This window comes from Salmo salar, chromosome 12 (genome assembly GCF_965601325.2).
Source record: "Salmo salar chromosome 12, fSalSal1, whole genome shotgun sequence".
Classification (NCBI taxonomy): Eukaryota; Metazoa; Chordata; class Actinopteri; order Salmoniformes; family Salmonidae; genus Salmo; species Salmo salar.
In genome coordinates, this window is record NC_138302.1 from 25,538,040 (window position 1) to 25,558,889 (window position 20,850).

General features: G+C 44.8%; 1 protein-coding gene across 1 annotated transcript in view; it reads left to right on the top strand.

Annotated features, from left to right (window-relative positions):
- The window catches only part of LOC106588930 (glutamate receptor ionotropic, NMDA 2B), a 117,853-nt gene extending 97,056 nt beyond the window's left edge, over nt 1-20,797 (top strand). The window contains exons 13-15 of the mRNA XM_045691125.2: nt 554-741; nt 10,961-11,199; nt 13,744-20,797. Of these exons, the coding sequence (XP_045547081.1) occupies nt 554-741; nt 10,961-11,199; nt 13,744-16,350 (3,034 nt within the window). The 3' untranslated portion in view covers nt 16,351-20,797. The remainder of the gene's footprint in view (nt 1-553; nt 742-10,960; nt 11,200-13,743) is intronic.
- The last annotated feature ends 53 nt before the right edge of the window (nt 20,798-20,850 follow it).

Here is a 20,850-nt window from a genome sequence, read left to right on the forward strand (position 1 = left end):
GTGTATGACGCTATGTGGGCGAGCAGTTTGCTGATGTCCACGTTGTGAACAGAGTGCCCCATGGTGGCGGTGGGAATATGGTATGGACAATGAACACAGTTGCATTTTATCAATGGCAATTTGAATGCACAGAAATACTGTGGCGAGATCCTGAATTGGGAGGCCCATTTTTTAAAGATATCTGTGACTAACAGATACATATCTGTATTCCCAGTCATGTGAAATCCATAGATTAGGGACTAATTTATTTATTTTAATTGACTGATTTCCTCATATGAACTGTAACTTGTTGCATGTTGCGTTTATATTTTTGTTCGGTATATCTTTCATTACTAGGCCCTGCAGTTTTTTCCAGACCATGCGACCTCACTAGGAAAACTCCAGGCCCATGTACAGGCTATAACCAGGGCCCGGAGTTTTACTGGTTCAGTCATACGATCAGGAAAAAACTCCTAACCCTGAAAATAACCAATATCTACAATTACTAACACTTTGCCTGACTAGTACTGACCACTAACTATCCTCCACTATCTCCCTCCCTACTCCTGCTCAGTAAATTGGATGCCTTCATCTACGATGCTGCTGTGTTGAACTACATGGCCGGGAGGGACGAGGGCTGTAAACTGGTGACCATCGGCAGCGGGAAGGTTTTCGCCACCACAGGTTACGGCATCGCCATCCAGAAGGACTCTGGCTGGAAGAGAGCAGTGGACCTGGCCATCCTCATGCTGTTCGGCGATGGTAAAGCTTCAGCTGACATGCGAACGTAGTCCTACAGCAGAAAGAATGTTGAATAGTAATTTATTAGTCCATCTGCAGAGACAGACATTCTTCATCTGCTCCCTCCTCCCCTCCCACTTCCCAAGACAACACACAAACACACAACACACACATTTTGGGTAGGAGCACAGCTTCAGCCGACCACAGAGCAGCACCCCTGCAGCTACATATTTAGCAGCAAGTGCCTTGCTCAAGGGCACAACGGCAGGAGATGGTACATGGGATCTGAAACCAGCTTCCTTCTGGTTGGTAGTTCATCTCCCACTTGCATTGTCGAATCCCAGGATTCGAACACAGGATGCTGGATACCACAGTTGTAATTACACTGCTGAGTTCCATTGGCCTAGACATATTATATATTGTACTCCTCAATGTGTCCTATCTAGAGTCTATGGTCCACAGTATGTATGGTAGAAACACTGAGTGGTCTTGACAAGATACCTGGATGATCACCTCACCGCCTTCAGAGAAACGTGCTATACACTGAGTGTACAAAACATTAGGAACACCTGCTCTTTCCATGACATAGACTGACCAGGTGAGCCAGATGAAAGCTAAGATCTCTTATTGATGTCACTTGTTAAATCCACTTCAAGCAGTGTAGATGAAGGGGCAGGTTAAATAAGGGTTTTTAAGCCTTGAGACAATTGAGACATGTATTGTGTATGTGTGCCATTCAGAGTGTGAATGGGCAAGACACCAGTTTGAGTGTGTCAAGAACTACAACGCTGCTGGGTTTTTCACAATCAACAGTTTCCTGTGTGTATCAAGAATGGTCCACCACCCAAAGGACATCCAGCCAACTTGACACAAGTGTGGGAAGCATTGGAGTCAAGATGGCCCAGCATCCTTGTGGACGAATTGTGGCTGCTCTGAGCGCAAATGGGACTCAATATTAGTAAGGTGTTGTTAATGTTTAGTACACTCAGTGTTTATACATGGACATGGTCAACACACACACACACACACACACACACACACACACACACACACACACACACACACACACACACACACACACACACACACACACACACACACACACACACACACCACACACACACAAACAAACAAACAAACAAAATGGCTCGAATGCACATTTTCTATCATAGCATGTCCCAGCTTTTCTAATGTATGGGAGGTCATTACAGTGTGAGAGGGATATGGTCCGGATTGTTTCAGACCGTTGAAAGTCTCTTGATACAAGAGTCTAGGGATTTGGATTTACCACTGAAAGTGAGCTTCACATACAGTAGCATACATCTCTACAGTATGTACCAGACCTGGGTTCAAATACTATTTTAAATCATTTTGAATACTTTACCTGTGCTTGATTAAGCTTGGCTGGCGTAATGGACCAATAGAATATCCTCAAAACTCTAAACCCCACCTAGGAAGGAACTCTAGGCTGGCTAGAGAAAACACTCAAACTAATTGAAAGATTTCAAGTAGTGTTTGAACCCAGGTCTGCTATCTACTGCCAAATGTATGTGATCAGTCGTTCATTTCATTCAGACGTTAGCACGCCGTTACAACACACTTTATAGAAACTAGTAAAGAGCTCAGAGTTCACCCTCACTGGGTGTCTGCTAAGGTGTCATCCCCTGTTATAATCCATACATGGTTATCTATGTTTGTCTCGTGTGTGTGTGTGTGTGTGTGTGTGTGTGTGGTGTGTGTGTGTGTGTGTGTGTGCGTGTGCGTGTGTGTGTGTCGTGTGTGTGTAAGTGTGTGTGTGTGTCTGTCATGAGGTGTGTGTGTGGTTGTATGTGTCCTAGTTCCAAGTGGCAACCTCTGGTGCATCTGGAGTGTTTTCAGATAGCATCAAGGGTGGGCATGCTTATGTCTGGTGGGGTGGAGGTCTGGTGGGGTGGAGGTCTGGTGGGGGTGGAGGTCTGGTGGGGTGGAGGTCTGGTGGGGGTGGAGGTCTGGTGGGGTGGAGGTCTGGTGGGGGTGGAGGTCTGGTGGGGTGGAGGTCTATGGGGGTGGAGGTCTGGTGGGGGTGGAGGTCTGATGGGGTGGAGGTCTGGTGGAGTGGAGGTCTGGTGGGGGTATATTGTAGGTCTAGGACATACAGATGTAGGATCTTAATTAGACCAGTACTGTTGTAGCAAACATAATCCTGCAGAAACAGTATTTGAACGTTTAGTCCATAAAGTTGCTTGATCGGTGGTTAGGTTATTAGCTGGTCAAAAGTAGGCTACTGTTAATATAACCGTGGGTTGCTGCAGGTTTTCAGTGAATTTATGAAAATCAATAAGCTCATTTGCATTTCCTGCAGCACAAGAAAATTCTCAGCAACATAAGAGTGATCAAACTAAGATCCTACATCTGTACATGGAACACATACAGAAGTGAATAGCTTTGATTAAGTAGGACACTTGTAGGACTTCTCCATTGATTCTATTCTACAGGGCCAACGAAAACAAGAACAGCTCAAGACTTGTGCAAATATATTTCAACCAGATCTTGTGCAGGGGTAGGTGGAGGAGTATTGAAGTCAACCCAAAATTGCATGTCCTACATCTGAGGAGCTCAAAGTCATCTTGACACAACCTGCTGAGCTTTCTTTACGTCCTTCACTGTGGCCTACTTTAACAGGAAGTCTTAACAACCGGGCAGGCAAAATCTGCTACTGTCCAGGCAGCGAGTGAGTTAGCACGCTGTTAGTTATGCAAGCACTAGGGGAGTGGGAAATCCCCTTTGGTGAGATACAGACTCTGGTGGCTCACATCAAACAAATCTCACCGGACATGTCCTCCCCAATCTCCCTCCTCTCCCCCTCAGAACCAATTCCAGGGAATGGGGGGGGGCTATGGGGACATATTTTAGGGTGGGACCGGCGATCACATGACTTTGTGTGTACTTCCTCCCGGACCCCAAGGACTAGCAGAAGTCACATGAGGCAATTGTTTCCCACATCAAGACCAGATAACGAGCGACTTGCATAATCAATGATTAATGAAGATTATCTGTGACGGGGGTGTGTTGGGGGGACATAACACAACATGACATGTGTTGCACACACCAGGAACCTTGTGAGAATGCTGCATGTGAGAATGCTGTTCATTGACTTTTGTAACTGTACAAGCCTTGGTTTCATGCATGTTACATCAAAAGTTTGTTTTACGCACTGCTTTAGCACACTCCGCCAACCCTGATGTCCTTGCCGTGTCTGAATCCTGGCTTAGGAAGGCCACCAAAAATTCTGAGATTTCCATCCCCAACTACAACATTTTCCGATCAAGATAGAACTGCCAAAGGGGGAGGAGTTGCAATCTACTGCAGAGATAGCCTGCAAAGTTGTGTCATACTTTCCAGGTCTATGCCTAAACAGTTCGAGCTTCTAATTAAAACAATTTATCTCTCCAGAAATAAGTCTCTCACTGTTGCTGCCTGTTATAGACCCCCCTCAGCTCCCAGCTGTGCCCTGAACACCATATGTGAATTGACAGCCATCTATCTTCAGAGTTCGTTCTGTTAGGTGGCCTAAACTGGGATATGCTTAACATCCTGGCAGTCCTACAATCTAAGCTAGATGCCCTCAATCTCACACAAATTATCAAGGAACCCACCACGTACAACCCTAAATCTGTAAACAAGGGCACCCTCATAGATATTATCCTGACGAACTTTCCCTCCAAATACACCTCTGCTGTTTTCAATCAGGATCTCAGCGATCACTGCCTCATTGCCTGCATCCGCAATGGGTCCGCGGTCAAACGACCACCCCTCATCACTGTCAAACGCTCCCTAAAACACATCGACCTGGCCCGGGTATCCTGGAAGGATATTGACCTCATCCTGTCAGTAGAGGATGCCTGGTTGTTCTTTGAAAGTAATTGCCTCACCATCTTAAATAAGCATGCCCCTTTCAAAAAATGTAGAACTAAGAACAGATATAGCCCTTGGTTCACTCCAGACCTGACTGCCCTCGACCAGCACAAAAACATCCTGTGGCAGACTGCACTAGCATCGAATAGTCCCCGCGATATGCAACTTTTCAGGGAAGTCAGGAACCAATACACGCAGTCAGTTAGGAAAGCAAAGGCTAACTTTTTCAAACAGAAATTTGCATCCTGTAGCTCTAACTCCAAAAAGTTTTGGGACACTGTAAAGTCCATGGAAAATAAGAGCACCTCCTCCCATCTGCCCACTGCACTGAGGCTAGGAAACACTGTCACCACTGATAAATCCATGATAATCGAGAATTTCAATAAGCATTTCTCTACGGCTGGCCATGCTTTCCTCCTGGCTACCCCAACCCCGGCCAACATCTCTGCAGCCCCCGCAGCTACTTGCCCAAGCCTCCCCAGCTTCTCCTTCACCCAAATCCAGATAGCAGATGTTCTGAAAGAGCTGAAAAACCTGGACCTGTACAAATCAACTGGGCTAGACAATCTGGACCCTCTCTTTCTAAAATGATCCGCCGCCATTGTTGTAACCCCTATTACCAGTCTGTTCAACCTCTCTTTCGTATTGTCCGAGATTCCTAAAGATTGGAAAGCTGGCGCGGTCATCCCCCTCTTCAAAGGGGGAGACACTCTAGGCCCAAACTGTTACAGACCTATATCCATCCTGCCCTGCCTTTCTAAAGTCTTCGAAAGCCAAGTTATTAACAAACAGATCACTGATCATTTCGAATCCCACCATAACTTCTCCGCTGTGCAATCCGGTTTCCAAGCTGGTCATGGGTGCACCTCAGCCACACTCAAGGTACTAAACGATATCATAACCACCATCAATAAAAGACAGTACTGTGCAGCCATCTTCATCGACCTGGCCAAGGCTTTCGACTTAGTCAATCACCATATTCTTTTCGGCAGACTCAATAGCCTTAGTTTCTCAAATGACTGCCTTGACTGGTTCACCAACTACTTCACAGACAGAGCTCAGTGTGTCAAATCGGAGGGCCTGTTGTCCAGACCTCTGGCAGTCTCTATAGGGTACCACAGGGTTCAATTCTCGGGCAGACACTTTTCTCTGTATATATCAACGATGTCACTCTTGCTGCGGGTGATTCCTTGATCCACCTCTCCGCAGACGACACCATTCTGTATACATCTGGCCCTTCTTTGGACACTGTGTTAACAAACCTCCAAACGAGCTTCAATGCCATACAACACTTCTTCCGTGGCCTCCAACTGCTCTTAAACGCTAGTAAAACTAAATGCATGCTTTTCAACCGATCGCTGCCCGCACCCGCCCGCCCGACTAGCATCACTACTCTGGACGATTCTGACTTAAAATATGTGGACAACTACAAATACCTAGGTGTCTGGCTAGACTGTAAACTCTCCTTCCAGACTCATATTAAACATCTCCAATCCAAAATGACATCTAGAATCGGCTCCCTATTTCGCAACAAAGCCTCCTTCACTCACGCTGCCAAACATACCCTCATAAAACTGACTATCCTACTGATACTCGACTTCGGCCATGTCATTTACAAAATAGCCCCCAACACTCTACTCAGCAAACTGGATGCAGTCTATCACAGTGCCATCCGTTTTGTCACCAAAGCCCCATATACCACCCACCACTGCGACCTGTACGCTCTCGTCGGCTGGCCCTTGCTACATATTCGTCGCCAGACCCACTGGCTCCAGGTCATCTATAAGTCTACGCTAGGTAAAGCTCCGCCTTATCTCAGCTCACTGGTCACCATAACAACACCCACCCTTAGCACGCGCTCCAGCAGGTATATTTCACTGGTCATCCCCAAAGCCAACTCCTCCTTTGGCCACCTTTCCTTCCAGTTCTCTGCTGCCGATGACTGTAACGAATTGCAAAAATCGCTGAAGTTGGAGACTTATATCTCCCTCACTAACTTTAAGCATCAGCTATCTGAGCAGTTTACCGATCGCTGCAGCTGTACACAGCCCATCTGTAAATAGCCCATCCAGCTACCTACCTCATCCCTATATTGTTTTTATTTACTTTTTTGCTCTTTTGCACACCAGTATTTCTACTTGCACATCATCATCTGCACATCTAGCACTCCAGTGTTAATTTGCTAAATTGTAATTACTTCGCTACTATGGCCTATTTATTGCCTTACCTCCTTACGCCATTTGCACACACTGTATATAGACTTTTTCTATTGTGTTATTGACTGTACGTTTGTTTATTCCATGTGTAACTCTGTGTTGTTGTTTGTGTCACACTGCTTTGCTTTAGCTTGGCCAGGTTGCAGTTGTAAATGAGAACTTGTTCTCAACTGGCCTACCTGGTTAAATTTAAAAAATTACAATAATTGACTACAGCTCAGTGTTCAACACCATAGTGCCCACTAAGCTCCTCACTAAGCTAAAGACCCTGGGACTAAACACCTCCCTCTGCAACTGGACCCTGGACTTCCTAACAGGTCGCACAGGTGGTAAGGGTACGCAACAACACATCTGCCAGGCTGATCCTCAACACTGGGACCCCTCAGGGGTGTATGCTTAGTCCCCACCTGTACTCCCTGTTCACCCACGACTGCGTGGCCAAGCACAACTCCAATACCATCATTAAGTTTGCTGACGACACCACAGTGGTAGGCCTGATCCCCCAACAACGATGAGACAGCCTATTGGGAGTAGGTCAGAGACCTGGCAGTGTGTTGCCAGGACAACAACCTCTCCCTCAATGTGAGCAACACAAAGGAGCTGATCGTGGAAAAGGATGGCCGAACAGGCCCCCGTTAACGTCGAAAGAGCTGAAGTGGAGTGGGTCGAGAGTTTCAAGTTCCTTGGTGTCCATATCACCAACAAACTATCATGGTCCAAACACACCGAGACAGTTGTGAAGAGGGAACGACAATACCTTTTCCCCCTCAGGAGACTGAAAAGATTTAGCAAGGGTCGCCTGGTATGGCAACTGCTCGGCACCTGACCGTAAGGCACCATGGGTAGCACGTACAGCCCAGTACATCACTGGGGCCAAGCTTCCTGACATTCAGGACCTATATACTAGCCAGTGTCAGAGGAAGGCCCTAAAAGTTGTCAAAGACTCCAGTCACCATAAGACTGCTGAACAACTAATCAAATGGTCACCTGGACTATTTGACTCCCCCCTCCCCCTTTGACCCCTCCCCCCCTTTGTTTTTACTCTGCTGCTACTCGCTGTTTATCAATGCATAGTCACTTTACAAATTACCTCGACTAACCTGTACCCCCGCATATTGACTCGTTATTGTTATGTACATTTATTGTTACTTTTTGATTGATATTTTTTATTTTTTTTACTTTACTTTTTTTTTTAACTGCATTGTTGGATAAGGTCTTGTAAGTCTACACCTGTTGTATTCGGTGTATGTGACAAATAACATTTGATTTGATTTGTTCACTCCTGCACTGACGGTGCTCACACACAGCTGTAATGGCCACACACACACACAAACACACACAAACACGCACGCACGCACACACACACATATACACACAGTCACAATAACAATCAAAGACATGAGAAGCAACTTAATTAGTGTCTCACAATATTAAGTACAGTCCTGTCTGCTGTATCCCTCTTCACTGTATCCCTCTATGCTGTATCCCCCCTCTTCACTCCTTTCTCTACATTGTATCCCTCTCACACTGTATCCTTCTAGACTGTATCCCTCTTCACTGTATCCCTCGACACTGTATCCCTCTCTACTGTATCCCTCTACACTGTATCCCTCTCCACTGTATCCCTCTACACTGTATCCCTCTCTACTGTATCCCTCTACACTGTATCCCTCTTCACTGTATCCCTCTACACTGTATCCCTCTCTACTGGATCCCCCTCACTGTATCCCTCTACTCTATCCCTCTCTACTGTATCCCTCTTCAAATACATCCCTCTACTGTATCCCTCTTCACTGTATCCCTCTACACTGTATTCTTCTCTACTGTATCCCTATACACTGTATCCCTCTCCGCTGTATCCATATCTACTGTATCCCTCTACTGTATCCCTCCTTACTGTATCCCTCAACACTGTATCCCTCTTTACTGTATCCCTCTACAATGTATCCCTCTTCACTGTATCCCTCTACACTGTATCCCTCTCTACTGTATCCCTCTACACTGTATCCCTCTCTATTGTATCCCTCCTTACTGTATCCCTCCCCACTGTATCCCTCCACACTGTATGCCTCTTCACTGTATCCCCCTCCATTGTATCCCTCTTCACTCTATCCCTCTGCACTGTATCCCTCTCCCTTGTATCCATCTTCACTGTATCCCTCAATATTGTATATCTTTCTCCACTGTATCCCTCTTTACTTTATCCCTCCTCACTGTATCCCTCTCTACTGTATCCCTCTTCACTGTATCCCCCTGCATTGTATCCCCCTGCATTGTATCCCTCTTTACTGTATCCCTCTTTACTGTATCCCTCTCTACTGTATCCCCCTTCATTGTACCCCTCTTCACTGTGTCCCTCCTCACTGTATCACTCTCCACTGTATCCCTCAGCTCTCATGCCTTATACTATTCAAATACCTCACCTTTCCTTTCAGCACCTAGCTATATTCTCTTTCCTTCTTCTCCTAACCTAACTCAATATAAACTGAACCAACCTAACCCATCCTCACTGTATATCCCCACTAACCCCTAACCTACAACCGTATCATAAACTAACCCCTCCTTATACCCCCTCACCCTAACCTTATTATAAACTAATCCCTCCATATACCCCCTCACCCTAACCTTATTATAAACTAACCCCTCTATATACCCCCTCACCCTAACCTTATTATAAACTAACCCCTCCATATACCCCCTCACCCTAACCTTATTCTAAACTAACCCCTCTATATACCCCCTCACCCTAAACTCATTATAAACTAACCCCTTCTTAGACCCCCTCACCCTAACCTTATTATAAACTAACCCCTCTATATACCCCCTCACCCTAACCTTATTATAAACTAACCCCTCTATATACCCCCTCACCCTAACCTTATTCTAAACTAACCCCTCTATATACCCCCTCACCCTAACCTCATTATAAACTAACCCCTTCTTAGACCCCCTCACCCTAACCTTATTATAAACTAACCCCTCTATATACCCCCTCACCCTAACCTTATTCTAAACTAACCCCTCTATATACCCCCTCACCCTAACCTTATTATAAACTAACCCCTCTATATACCCCCTCACCCTAACCTTATTATAAACTAACCCCTCTATATACCCCCTCACCCTTACCTTATTATAAACTAACCCCTCCACATACCCCCTCACCCTAACCTTATTATAAACTAACCCCTCTATATACCCCCTCACCCTTACCTTATTATAAACTAACCCCTCCACATACCCCCTCACCCTAACCTTATTATAAACTAACCCCTCCACATACCCCCTCACCCTAACCTTATTATAAACTAACCCCTCCTTATACCCCCTCACCCTAACCTTATTATAAACTAACCCCTCCTTATACCCTCTCACCCTAACCTTTTTATAAACTAACCCCTCCTTATACCCCCTCACCCTAACCTTATTATAAACTAACCCCTCCATATACCCCCTCACCCTAACCTTATTATAAACTAACCCCTCCTTATACCCTCTCACCCTAACCTTATTATAAACTAACCCCTCTATATACCCCCTCACCCTAACCTTATTATAAACTAACCCCTCTATATACCCCCTCACCCTTACCTTATTATAAACTAACCCCTCCACATACCCCCTCACCCTAACCTTATTATAAACTAACCCCTCTATATACCCCCTCACCCTAACCTCATTATAAACTAACCCCTCCTTATACCCCCTCACCCTAACCTTATTATAAACTAACCCCTCTATATACCCCCTCACCCTAACCTTATTATAAACTAACCCCTCTATATACCCCCTCACCCTAACCTTATTATAAACTAACCCCTCTATATACCCCCTCACCCTTACCTTATTATAAACTAACCCCTCTATATACCCCCTCACCCTAACCTTATTATAAACTAACCCCTCCATATACCCCCTCACCCTAACCTTATTATAAACTAACCCCTCTATATACCCCCTCACCCTTACCTTATTATAAACTAACCCCTCTATATACCCCCTCACCCTTACCTTATCATAAACTAACCCCTCTATATACCCCCTCACCCTAACCTTATTATAAACTAACCCCTCCTGCTAACCCCTCCTGCTGTCCCCTCCTAACCCCCTCTATCTCCTGCTTATCCCAGGAGAGATGGAGGAGCTGGAGGCTCTGTGGCTGACGGGGATCTGCCACAACGAGAAGAACGAGGTGATGAGCAGCCAGCTGGACGTGGACAACATGGCAGGCGTCTTCTACATGCTGGGGGCGGCCATGGCTCTGTCGCTCATCACCTTCATTGCCGAGCACGCCTTCTACTGGCAACTGCGCTTCTGCTTCATGGGCTACTGCACCGGCAAGCCAGGCTTTACCTTCTCCATCAGCAGGGTGAGTTATTGGAGCACGTCTTTAACCGGACCGATACTTCCTGGTCGGGTTGCTAATACTCTGTGCTTATGCCACGTTCACGTCATGTCGGAAACTTGGGACTTCCGACTTCAAATTAACGTAAGTTATTTGCGTAGAGCTTAATATTTGTTGATTCTGATACTTCCCAAGTGAGAAACTTGAGTATAATCTTTCTACAAAAAGTAAGCTGACATGATGTGAACGCAGCATAGTAAAACCTATACTAATAAGCTAATGATACTTTGTTAACTGTGATAGAGACATAGTAATGATACTACATGGTACCCTTTGAGCAAGGATAACAAAACGAGTATAACTACTGATATTGTGAACGCTAATAGAATTTAGGCTAATCCGTGCTAACGGTGCTAGCAAAACCTACATAACAATCATCGCCAATGGGCCTTTTGAAAGCCCTTTTAATATATAACACTAATGCTAAGGCTCTTACAGTTAGTTACATGCCCACTGATTCCAGTTGTGTAGAAGGGTAAAAACAAAACTTTATCACGGTGTTGTTGCATCGTTAAATGGGGACTGCTCTGAGGGGTGTTTATGCGGGTCATTTACCATGGCAGTTATTATTGTAAGTCAGAGAGCTTGTTTACGCATGAAAAACAATTGCTTGAGGAACAATAACATTTGCATAATGTTACCTTTTAAGAGGGGGGGAATGTTTTTGTTGTTGCACGCTCATTGAACTCAATTATCATTAATTTGAGAAACAGTCGCAAATGTTTACCTGCCTGAACTTCTTAAGAAAGGATTTTTCTTATATCCTCTTGAGCATTTTGAAAATACAGTTTTCTCTACTGTATCCTTCCTCTTTTGGGAGCTCGACGATAGTTACTCTGTAATACAGCAATAATGGTTTTATGCAAAGTACATCAAATAGTTTACATGTAGGGAGAGCCTCGATAGAATACAAATTCAGTATTTATTGGTTCAAGCGTACAGGTGTTGATGTTATTTGGCAGTTGCATTACAGCATTCATTTTCACCCTCTACACTATTACAGACTACCCCTCGTCTAACTATTGCCGTCTGCAAGAGATATTAGTCTAGTACAGATTTCTATGCCTGGTTTAGCGCTCCAGTTGTGGAGGGACAGAGGGGGAAAAAATGAGAAAGTGTAGCGCTCAACCAATCTGCACACATACAGGGCGAGAGAGTGAGTGAGTGAGTGAGTGAGTGAGTGAGTGAGTGAGTGAGTGAGTGAGTGAGTGAGTGAGTGAGTGAGTGAGTGAGTGAGTGAGTGAGTGAGTGAGTGAGTGAGTGAGTGAGTGAGTGAGTGAGTGAGTGAGTGAGTGAGTGAGTGAGTGAGAGGGGGGGGGAGGGGACAGAAAGAAAGAGAGGGCATATGATGAGACTAAAAGGAACAGATATCATGTGACGAGAGGAAAAGGAAATCTGTCCGTGAAGAAGAATGATTAAACATAAAAGGGGAACAGAAGGAACAGAGGAGCACAAAAGGAAAGATGTGCCAGTAACCTCTGTCCGATCACCTTTATGGAGGGATTGTATGGACATACGTAGATAGATAAATAAAGTCCCGTTGGAGGAGAAGCTTCACCATGGCGACCAGGAGGTAATGGAGATAAAATAAGACAAAAAAAGACACAAAGAAAGAGTGAAAGAGAAATAAAAGAGTGGAAAGAGTAGAAGAAAGAATAATGAATTCAGGGGGCCAGGGGCCAGACTAAGAGATGGACAAAAAAATGGCTTTGACATGACGCCCCCACAGTGACACGTTTTCACTGGCAGGCAATGATCTTTCTTTTTAAAAAATCTGGAATGGCATGAGAAACGCCAACCCCCAGGGCTGATCCTAACATACATGCCTTGATTTGTTGGCAGGTGTCACCTCTTAGAATTACTGTCCTCACAATGCCAAATTCAAACCAGATAATAACATAACATTTCAACAAAACCACAACCGCCTTTCATTTCGCAGAATATTTTTAAATACTTTTATTGCATGATTCATTTTTGTGACGTGTCTTTACGAGAAAAGCCCAGGAAAAGTGCTGTCAGCTGAATTTAAATTGAATTGATTAAACTTATTGATTGGTTGGTCAAAACTAAACACTAACGGTGCTCCTGTTATTATCAATCAAGTCTCTGATCTGCCCTCCAACACTGGGTCTGAGTGAGAGGAGGAGAGGAGAGGCTCTGAGCCTCTGCAGGGGCCAAAGCTCTGTCTGCCCCCCAGGGAGAACGTATTGATGAACTCACCCCTATTACTGTTTAATAGTGTGTAAACAAGGTGGCCAGATGAAACACTGCAATGCATTAACCTCTCTCTCTTTGTCTCTCTCTCTCATCTCATCTCTCTCCACCTTTCCACCTCCCGTCCGCTTTCTAATGCTCGTCCACCAATCTACCCTATTTCTGTTTTCGTCAATCTGTCTTTGTGTTGGTTTCTTTCGCTTGCTCCCCCTCTCCCCGTGTTTTTCTCTCTCTCCCTCTCCTCCTGTTTCTTTACCATTCTCTATACCCCCTGTTCACCTGTTCCTCCAACAGGGCATCTGGAGTTGTATCCACGGGGTCCAGATCGAGGAGAACAAGTCGGCCATGGACTCTCCATCGGCCACCATGAACATGAACATGAACAACACCCACTCCAACATCCTGCGACTGCTCCGCACAGCCAAGGACATGACCGCCATCCCGGGGGTCAACGGCTCGCCGCACACGCACGGCGCCCTGGACTACGGTGGCCACCACCGTGGCGGCGGCGAGTCGCCCAGCATCTACGACATCTCTGACCACCGGCGCAGCTTGCAAGAGCGCAAGGCCCCACCGCCGCCCTACCTACCCGAGGACAACATGTTCAGCGACTACATCAGCGAGGTGGAGAGGACTTTTGGCAACTTGCCCCTGAAGGACAACAACCTGTACCAGGACCATTACCTGCACCACCACTCAGGCCCGGGACCCGGGCTGGCTCTGGGTATGTCCGGCCCCCCGCCTAACAGGCCGAGTAGCTTAGGCAGTACCAGTTCATTGGAGGGAGGGATGTTTGATTGTGACAGTTTAGGGGGAGGGGTAGCGCCCATATTCACCACACAGCCCCGCGTTGCCTCCCTGACTCACAGGAACACCAATAAGTTTGACCTGATCGCCGGCCACACCTCGGCCTCCGGTCAGCAGGGGGGTCAGTTCAAGTCGAACGACCTCTACGGGAGGTTCTCCTTCAAAGGCGGGGCGTCCAGTTCTGGGTTTATCGACAGGGGCGGTCACGACAGGTACTGCATGGGTGGAGGAGGAGGGGGTGGCGGGGGCTCGGGGGGCGATGATGTGTCGGATATATCCTCACACACCATCACCTACGGCAATCTGGAGGGCAACGCCAAGAGGCGTAAACAGTACAGGGACAGCTTGAAAAAGAGGCCCCACTCAGCCAAATCCAGACGGGAGCAGGACGAGATTGATTACCGGAGGCGAGCCCACCACCATCACACCGTCCACCACCACTTCTCCCGCGGGCCCCTGGGACACCGCTCGGCCTCCCCACCCCTGGTCCCCTCTGAGCGGAAGAGAGGAGGAGGTGGAGGAGGTGGAGGAGGAGGGGGTAACTCTTCACCTTACTTATTCCGCGACAAAGAAAATCTGAGGGAGTTCTATGCGGAGCAGTTCCATTCCAAGGAGGGCTCTGCCAAGTGGGAGCATGTGGATATGTCTGACGGGCCTTGTCCGATGGGTGGTAGGGGAGGAGGAGTCGGTGGCAGTAATAGTGGTAGTGGCATTTGTAAGAGCCTAGTGCCCGTGGAGGATTTCCTGAAAGGTAACAAACCCAAGAAGTCAGAGAGTAAAAGTGGCGTAGTCGGAGGAATGGGCTTGGGGTTGTCAGGACAACAGGCCCACACGTGTTGGGAGAAGAACATGTCTGAAGTGGGGGGTGGAGGCATAGCAGGGGGTGACTGGGAGTGTCGGAATCACAGTGGTGGTGGTGGGGGAGGAGGGAAGTCCATCTCTCACCATGGAGGAGGGGGCACCTGTACGCATGGGAGCGCTAGTGGCGGAGGGGGAGGAGGGGGTGGGAGCGCTAGTGGCGGAGGGGGAAATAGTCGTCCAAGCTCTGCTACTTGCAAACGGTGCGAGTCGTGTAAGAAACCAGGCAACCTGTACGACATCAGTGAAGATAACCTCATATTTAGCCAGATTGGGGGTGGAGGGGGGAAGAGTGGTGATGTGGGGGGTGCTGGCCAATCACAAAGTCATGCACAGCGCAGGAAGCTAGGGCCAGGTGGGCGGGTGTTACGGAGGCAACACTCCTACGACACGTTTGTGGATTTGCAGAAGGGTGGGGGCGGCGGACGCATGGGCGGGGGTGGAGGAGGAGGTGGGGGAGGAGGGGGAGGGGGGCAGCTCCTCCCACCCAGAAGCGTGAGCTTGAAAGACAAAGACCGCTACATGGAGGGCGTTAGCCCATACGCCCAAATGTTTGCCCAGTACGCGGAGAGGGACAGAGATAGTCCCTCCTTTTTCAGTCGGGGTGGTAGTGAGCGGGAGAGGGCGAAAGGAGGCTCCTCCTTCAGTTTGTTCCGAGGCGAACGAGGCGAAGGTGGGTTGCACCGTCGGTCGGTGGGGGAGAAAGACATGAGGGACAGGGATAGAAGAATGATGGGTGGTGGAGGTGGAGGTGGTGGGGGCGGTAGTGGCAAAGGGGCCGGGACTTACTCCTTGTCTAAATCTCTCTACCCAGATAAGGTGACCCAGAACCCCTTCATCCCAACCTTCGGCGACGACCAGTGTCTATTACATGGCGGCAAACCGTACTACGTCAAAATGTCTCCACAGCAACAGCAACAACCGCCACAGCATCTCCTCAACAACAGCCGCGGGGACTTCCGAGGCTCCATGGGGGTGCCTTCATATTTGCCGGCGTCAGCCACGACAGGGGTCATGTCCAATGTGACCCCCAGGTTCCCCAATGATCTGTGTCTCGGGGGAGGGTTGGGGGGGCCCATGGGGAACCACCATGGTCCCAGACTGGGAGGCAACAAGCTACTGCCGGTCAGGGACGGGGGGTTAGGGTTGGTGGGGCAGGGCGGCCAGAGACCCTTCAATGGCTCGAGCAACGGCCACGTTTACGAGAAGCTCTCCAGCATCGAGTCTGACGTCTGAAAGAAAGAGATGGAGCTAGAGAACAGGATAATTGCTTCTCCGTCTGAGGAGAACGAATAGACGCTACATTGTGGACATCGTTCTCATATTTCTAACTGAGGAAGGTTAGTTGGACAATGGACACTGCGGACAGAGTGAAGGAAAATGAAGGAACTGTCAAGTGTAACAGAAAGCGACACGACTTCTAATGAGGAAATGAATGGATTCTGCTGCTTGACTGTGAGGGAGGAGGAGAGAAATCTCTCCTCCGTTTCTCCTCTCCTTCTTCACTCCCTCTTTTATCTTTCCCTCTCTTCCGCTCGCCTGCTGTTCCTTACACCAAAACTAACGTTTTGCTTAGCTATCAGAAATACAATCAAATTAATGAAAAATCTAATACTTTTCTTGAAGTAACAGGGTAAACTAACAATAATTGTATTGATAATGTTGTTAATGATATTATTGAATATAATTAAATTGTTTAAGATGTTCAGTTTGGGCTCGTTTTATTTATTTTTTAATAGTTCATGTTGTTATATATTTGTACTGTTGTTAATTATTTGCTAGGCCACCATATTACAGGAGACTAATAGACTATTTGTTAGGAAGAAATGTTAGTTAAGTACCAATACTTTTAGGTTGTGTAATTCAGATTTCTTCTTAATTCTTGATTTTCCATATTTTCTGTTCTTGGAGTGCTGTGAAAAAGTATACTGTATGTGAAAGGCATGATTTGCTGAGTACATTTTCCATATACTTGACATCTTATAGTGAAGGAGAAAGTACTTATGTGGCATCATACTGGTTTGCAGTTTAGATTTCTTGTTTTGCCTGGCAGTACGTCGGGAGTAGTGGTGATCTCAGATACCGAGCGGGATGTGCCTTACTGAACTCACTACAATCATAAAGATATGAAGACTCCTCCTCCTATCGGTAGAAAGGGTGTTCATTCTGTGGACAATTCAGTTATTAACTAGTAATTCATAAAGTGGTTATCATGTTCTCTGAGAATCCGCTTAGCTGAGATTTTGCTTTAAACGAGATCCACCCACCTGAAAGGAGAGAGAGTTGCATCATGGACGATGTAGTTTTCTGCTCGTTTCACTCGGGTGCTAGTCAAGAGGATCTTATCTCACCCTTTAGCTTTCTATAAATCATTTGATTTACCGTTTTAAATCCCAACATATCACAAGTCCCCCTTATATACCCAAAGGTAAACTATGAATTACACTTATTATAATTTTTATATATATTTTTTTTTATTACTTGGCATAGATGCAGTATTTGCTAAATATATGTAAATCCCCTTGTATGCCTATATGTTGCTGGGAAGTGATTCAATGGAGTTGGACTTTTTCTACTTTTAAGATATGGTCTTAATGGACTGTTGGACCATGGTCTGGGAATGGAGAGATGAACAGCAGGACGTGTTATTTCATTTGTATTATGGCAGTAAGCTGTTGCTGCTATATTATCAAGACACGTTTATTAGAAGGGGGATGGGTGGGGAGTGGTGTGCTGTGAACACAGGGAGGAAAGAAAGTCTCAGTTGGTTTATTTATGGTTTATTTATTTCATTTCACCCAGTCACTGTACTGTTACTGTACTGTATACTCTATGTCTCTCCTTAATTCACGTCAAGGACTTGATCAAACCACTAATCATGTTTGACTTACTTAGAATGTGTTATAATTTCTGAGATAATTCAGATATCACTAAAGGTGGTCACTTGAGATGGGGATTTGGGAGAAAAATCACTATTTCACTATTTGTTAGCTTTTTTCTTTCCTTGTGAATACCAAAACAAATCAATCACTTTATACAGGCCACACAAGACAGTCTGGATGTAACATTCAGTAAATCTCAGTAAACTTTCAACATTTTGCCGAAGATGATTATGGAATGTTCTGGCAATTTCCATCAATGGCTTGATACATAAGTAGGATAAAAGGACAATGACGTATGTGAAGCTTGAGTACTTGACCAGAGCATGATTACCATTAGCCTAGTATTAGCAAGAATTCTTAATCTCTGCGTTTAAAATAAAACCTTATTTGAATAATTCTGTCTATTTCAACCAGAACAACCACTTTTCATCTATCACGGCAAATATCTTATGAATTTACAAATGTGATTGAAGGCACTGGACAGTATTTTCCTTTTGGAAAATAGTCCTCACAACTGTCCTGGAAGGTACTTGGTGGAAGGTGGAGAAAAGCAAACCAATGCAATGATTAAAATGAAAAAACATTGAATCTCCACATAGTGTTGAAAGTAACGTTTTCCCCCCTATTCTATTAGCATTGAGTCCAGTGGTCCATCAATGATAACCTCATGTCCATGGAAGATGACCTCAAAGCCACAACTTATCACAGACAGATATCCAGGTCCAAGCTGTATTTGTGTTCACCTCCATGTCATTGTTGTAATATACAATTTAGGACCCCTCATATCTTCATTTTATTTATTCTATTTATGAATTACTTTAAGTTATAGCTGTCTGAAATATTACATTTCTAAGTGATTTGTCATTTTGCCAAACCAAATTGTAAGATCTAAGCACAATCAGTGTAATTGATTAGTTGATCAATACTTGTACATCCCTATTGAAACTTTGAAAGATTTTTCCTTCTTTCATGACTGACAAGTCAGTGTGTATGATATTGAGTCAGTGTATAAGGACATGTGTTCGTAAGGACATGCATGCATCAGTGGAATTTTTTTATTTTCCCTTTTTTACTTAGACTCTATTTTATCCCAAAAGTGGATGTTTGGGAATGATATCTGGACTTTTTAATCGATTTAATTGATTCTGATCCTTGTTGGTGTGTGTTTGTCTCTGTAAAAAGACAAATAGAATTTTGCTCTCAAAATTGTCGTTATTTTAAAATATTTCAAATTCAGTAAACAGATGTCAATAGGAATAATTGCTATGACAGAAATAGTTTCAACTGATTTATTATGGTACCAGAAGAAGTGTAAGAAGAGAAGTTCAGGCTTCTCTGCTCCTCTTGACGTTTGGTTGTAAATACCTGTGAATGAGGTGAAGGTATTGGTATTATTAAATGCCCGTGAATGAGGTGAAGGTATTGGTATTATTAAATGCCTGTGAATGAGGTGAAGGTATTGGTATTATTAAATGCCTGTGAATGAGGTGAAGGTATTGGTATTATTAAATGCCTGTGAATGAGGTGAAGGTATTGGTATTATTAAATGCCTGTGAATGAGGTGAAGGTATTGGTATTATTAAATGCCTGTGAATGAGGTGAAGGTATTGGTATTATTAAATGCCTGTGAATGAGGTGAAGGTATTGGTATTATTAAATGCCTGTGAATGAGGTGAAGGTATTGGTATTAATAAATGCCTGTGAATGAGGTGAAGGTATTGGTATTAGTAAATGCCTGTGAATGAGGTGAAGGTATTGGTATTAGTAAATGCCTGTGAATGAGGTGAAGGTATTGGTATAACGTTTTTATGAAGTGATGAACCAGCTTTGATTTTCAATGCTTTTGCTTGTTTTTCCCTAAAACCTCTCTTTCTTCAGTAAGTTGCTTTCTTTCTTTCTTTCTTTCTTTCTTCTTTCTTTCTTTCTTTCTTTCTTTCTTTCTTTCTTTCTTTCTTTCTTTCTTTCTTTCTTTCTTTCTTTCTTTCTTTCTTTCTTTCTTTCTGTTGTTGTATGTGCCTCAGTACATACGCTTGATTACCTCTGTGTGTGTGTGCGCGGGTGTGTGTGTGTGTGTGTGTGTGTGTGTGTGTGTGTGTGTGTGTGTGTGTGTGTGTGTGTGTGTGTGTGTGTGTGTGTGTGTGTGTGTGTGTGTGTGTGTGTGTGTGTGTGTGTGTGTGTGTGTGTGTGGAAAAGAAAGCGCTAAAGAGAGAACTGTTGACTGATGTTCTGTATTGTAGTGCTGTATGTAAATAACTTACCTCCCTCTAGCAGACTTTTAATAAAAGTGTACAAAATGGCTGAAAGTAAGAACCTTTTGGGTGACATCTTTGATTTGAAGGTTCCCTACTAGAATTGTTTTATAAAAAATGAAAGGCCACATATGTGCAAGCTTGTAATTTGTTGAAAGAGTGCACACCTAAAGTAGTAGAGACTATTTTTACAGCAAGTTGATGTATTTCCTTTCAATTTAATTTGGTAAAAGACCGGCATACACACTTGTTTTTGTTACACAACTAATGGTAATGACATTAGTGGCTATTACATAAGCACAACATCATGACTCTGTACTACATTTTTACAAGTTAGAATTTTTCTTCTTCGGCAACCCTTTATTTTACGTGTTTCCAAGAGAAAATTTTAACACAACCATTTCTAGAACTGTACAGATTGTGAAAATGTATATATGACTAAACATTTCAGTCACTCTTTAATTTTTGTATGGGAAGAAATGACATGTGTTAAAGAATAATAACAAATGTGATTAAATATTTAATAATATTTAAAATTAGGATAATTAAACACAGTCGATGTGAAAATAAGTGCTAAGAAATATTCTTCTTCTGTCTCTTTGTAC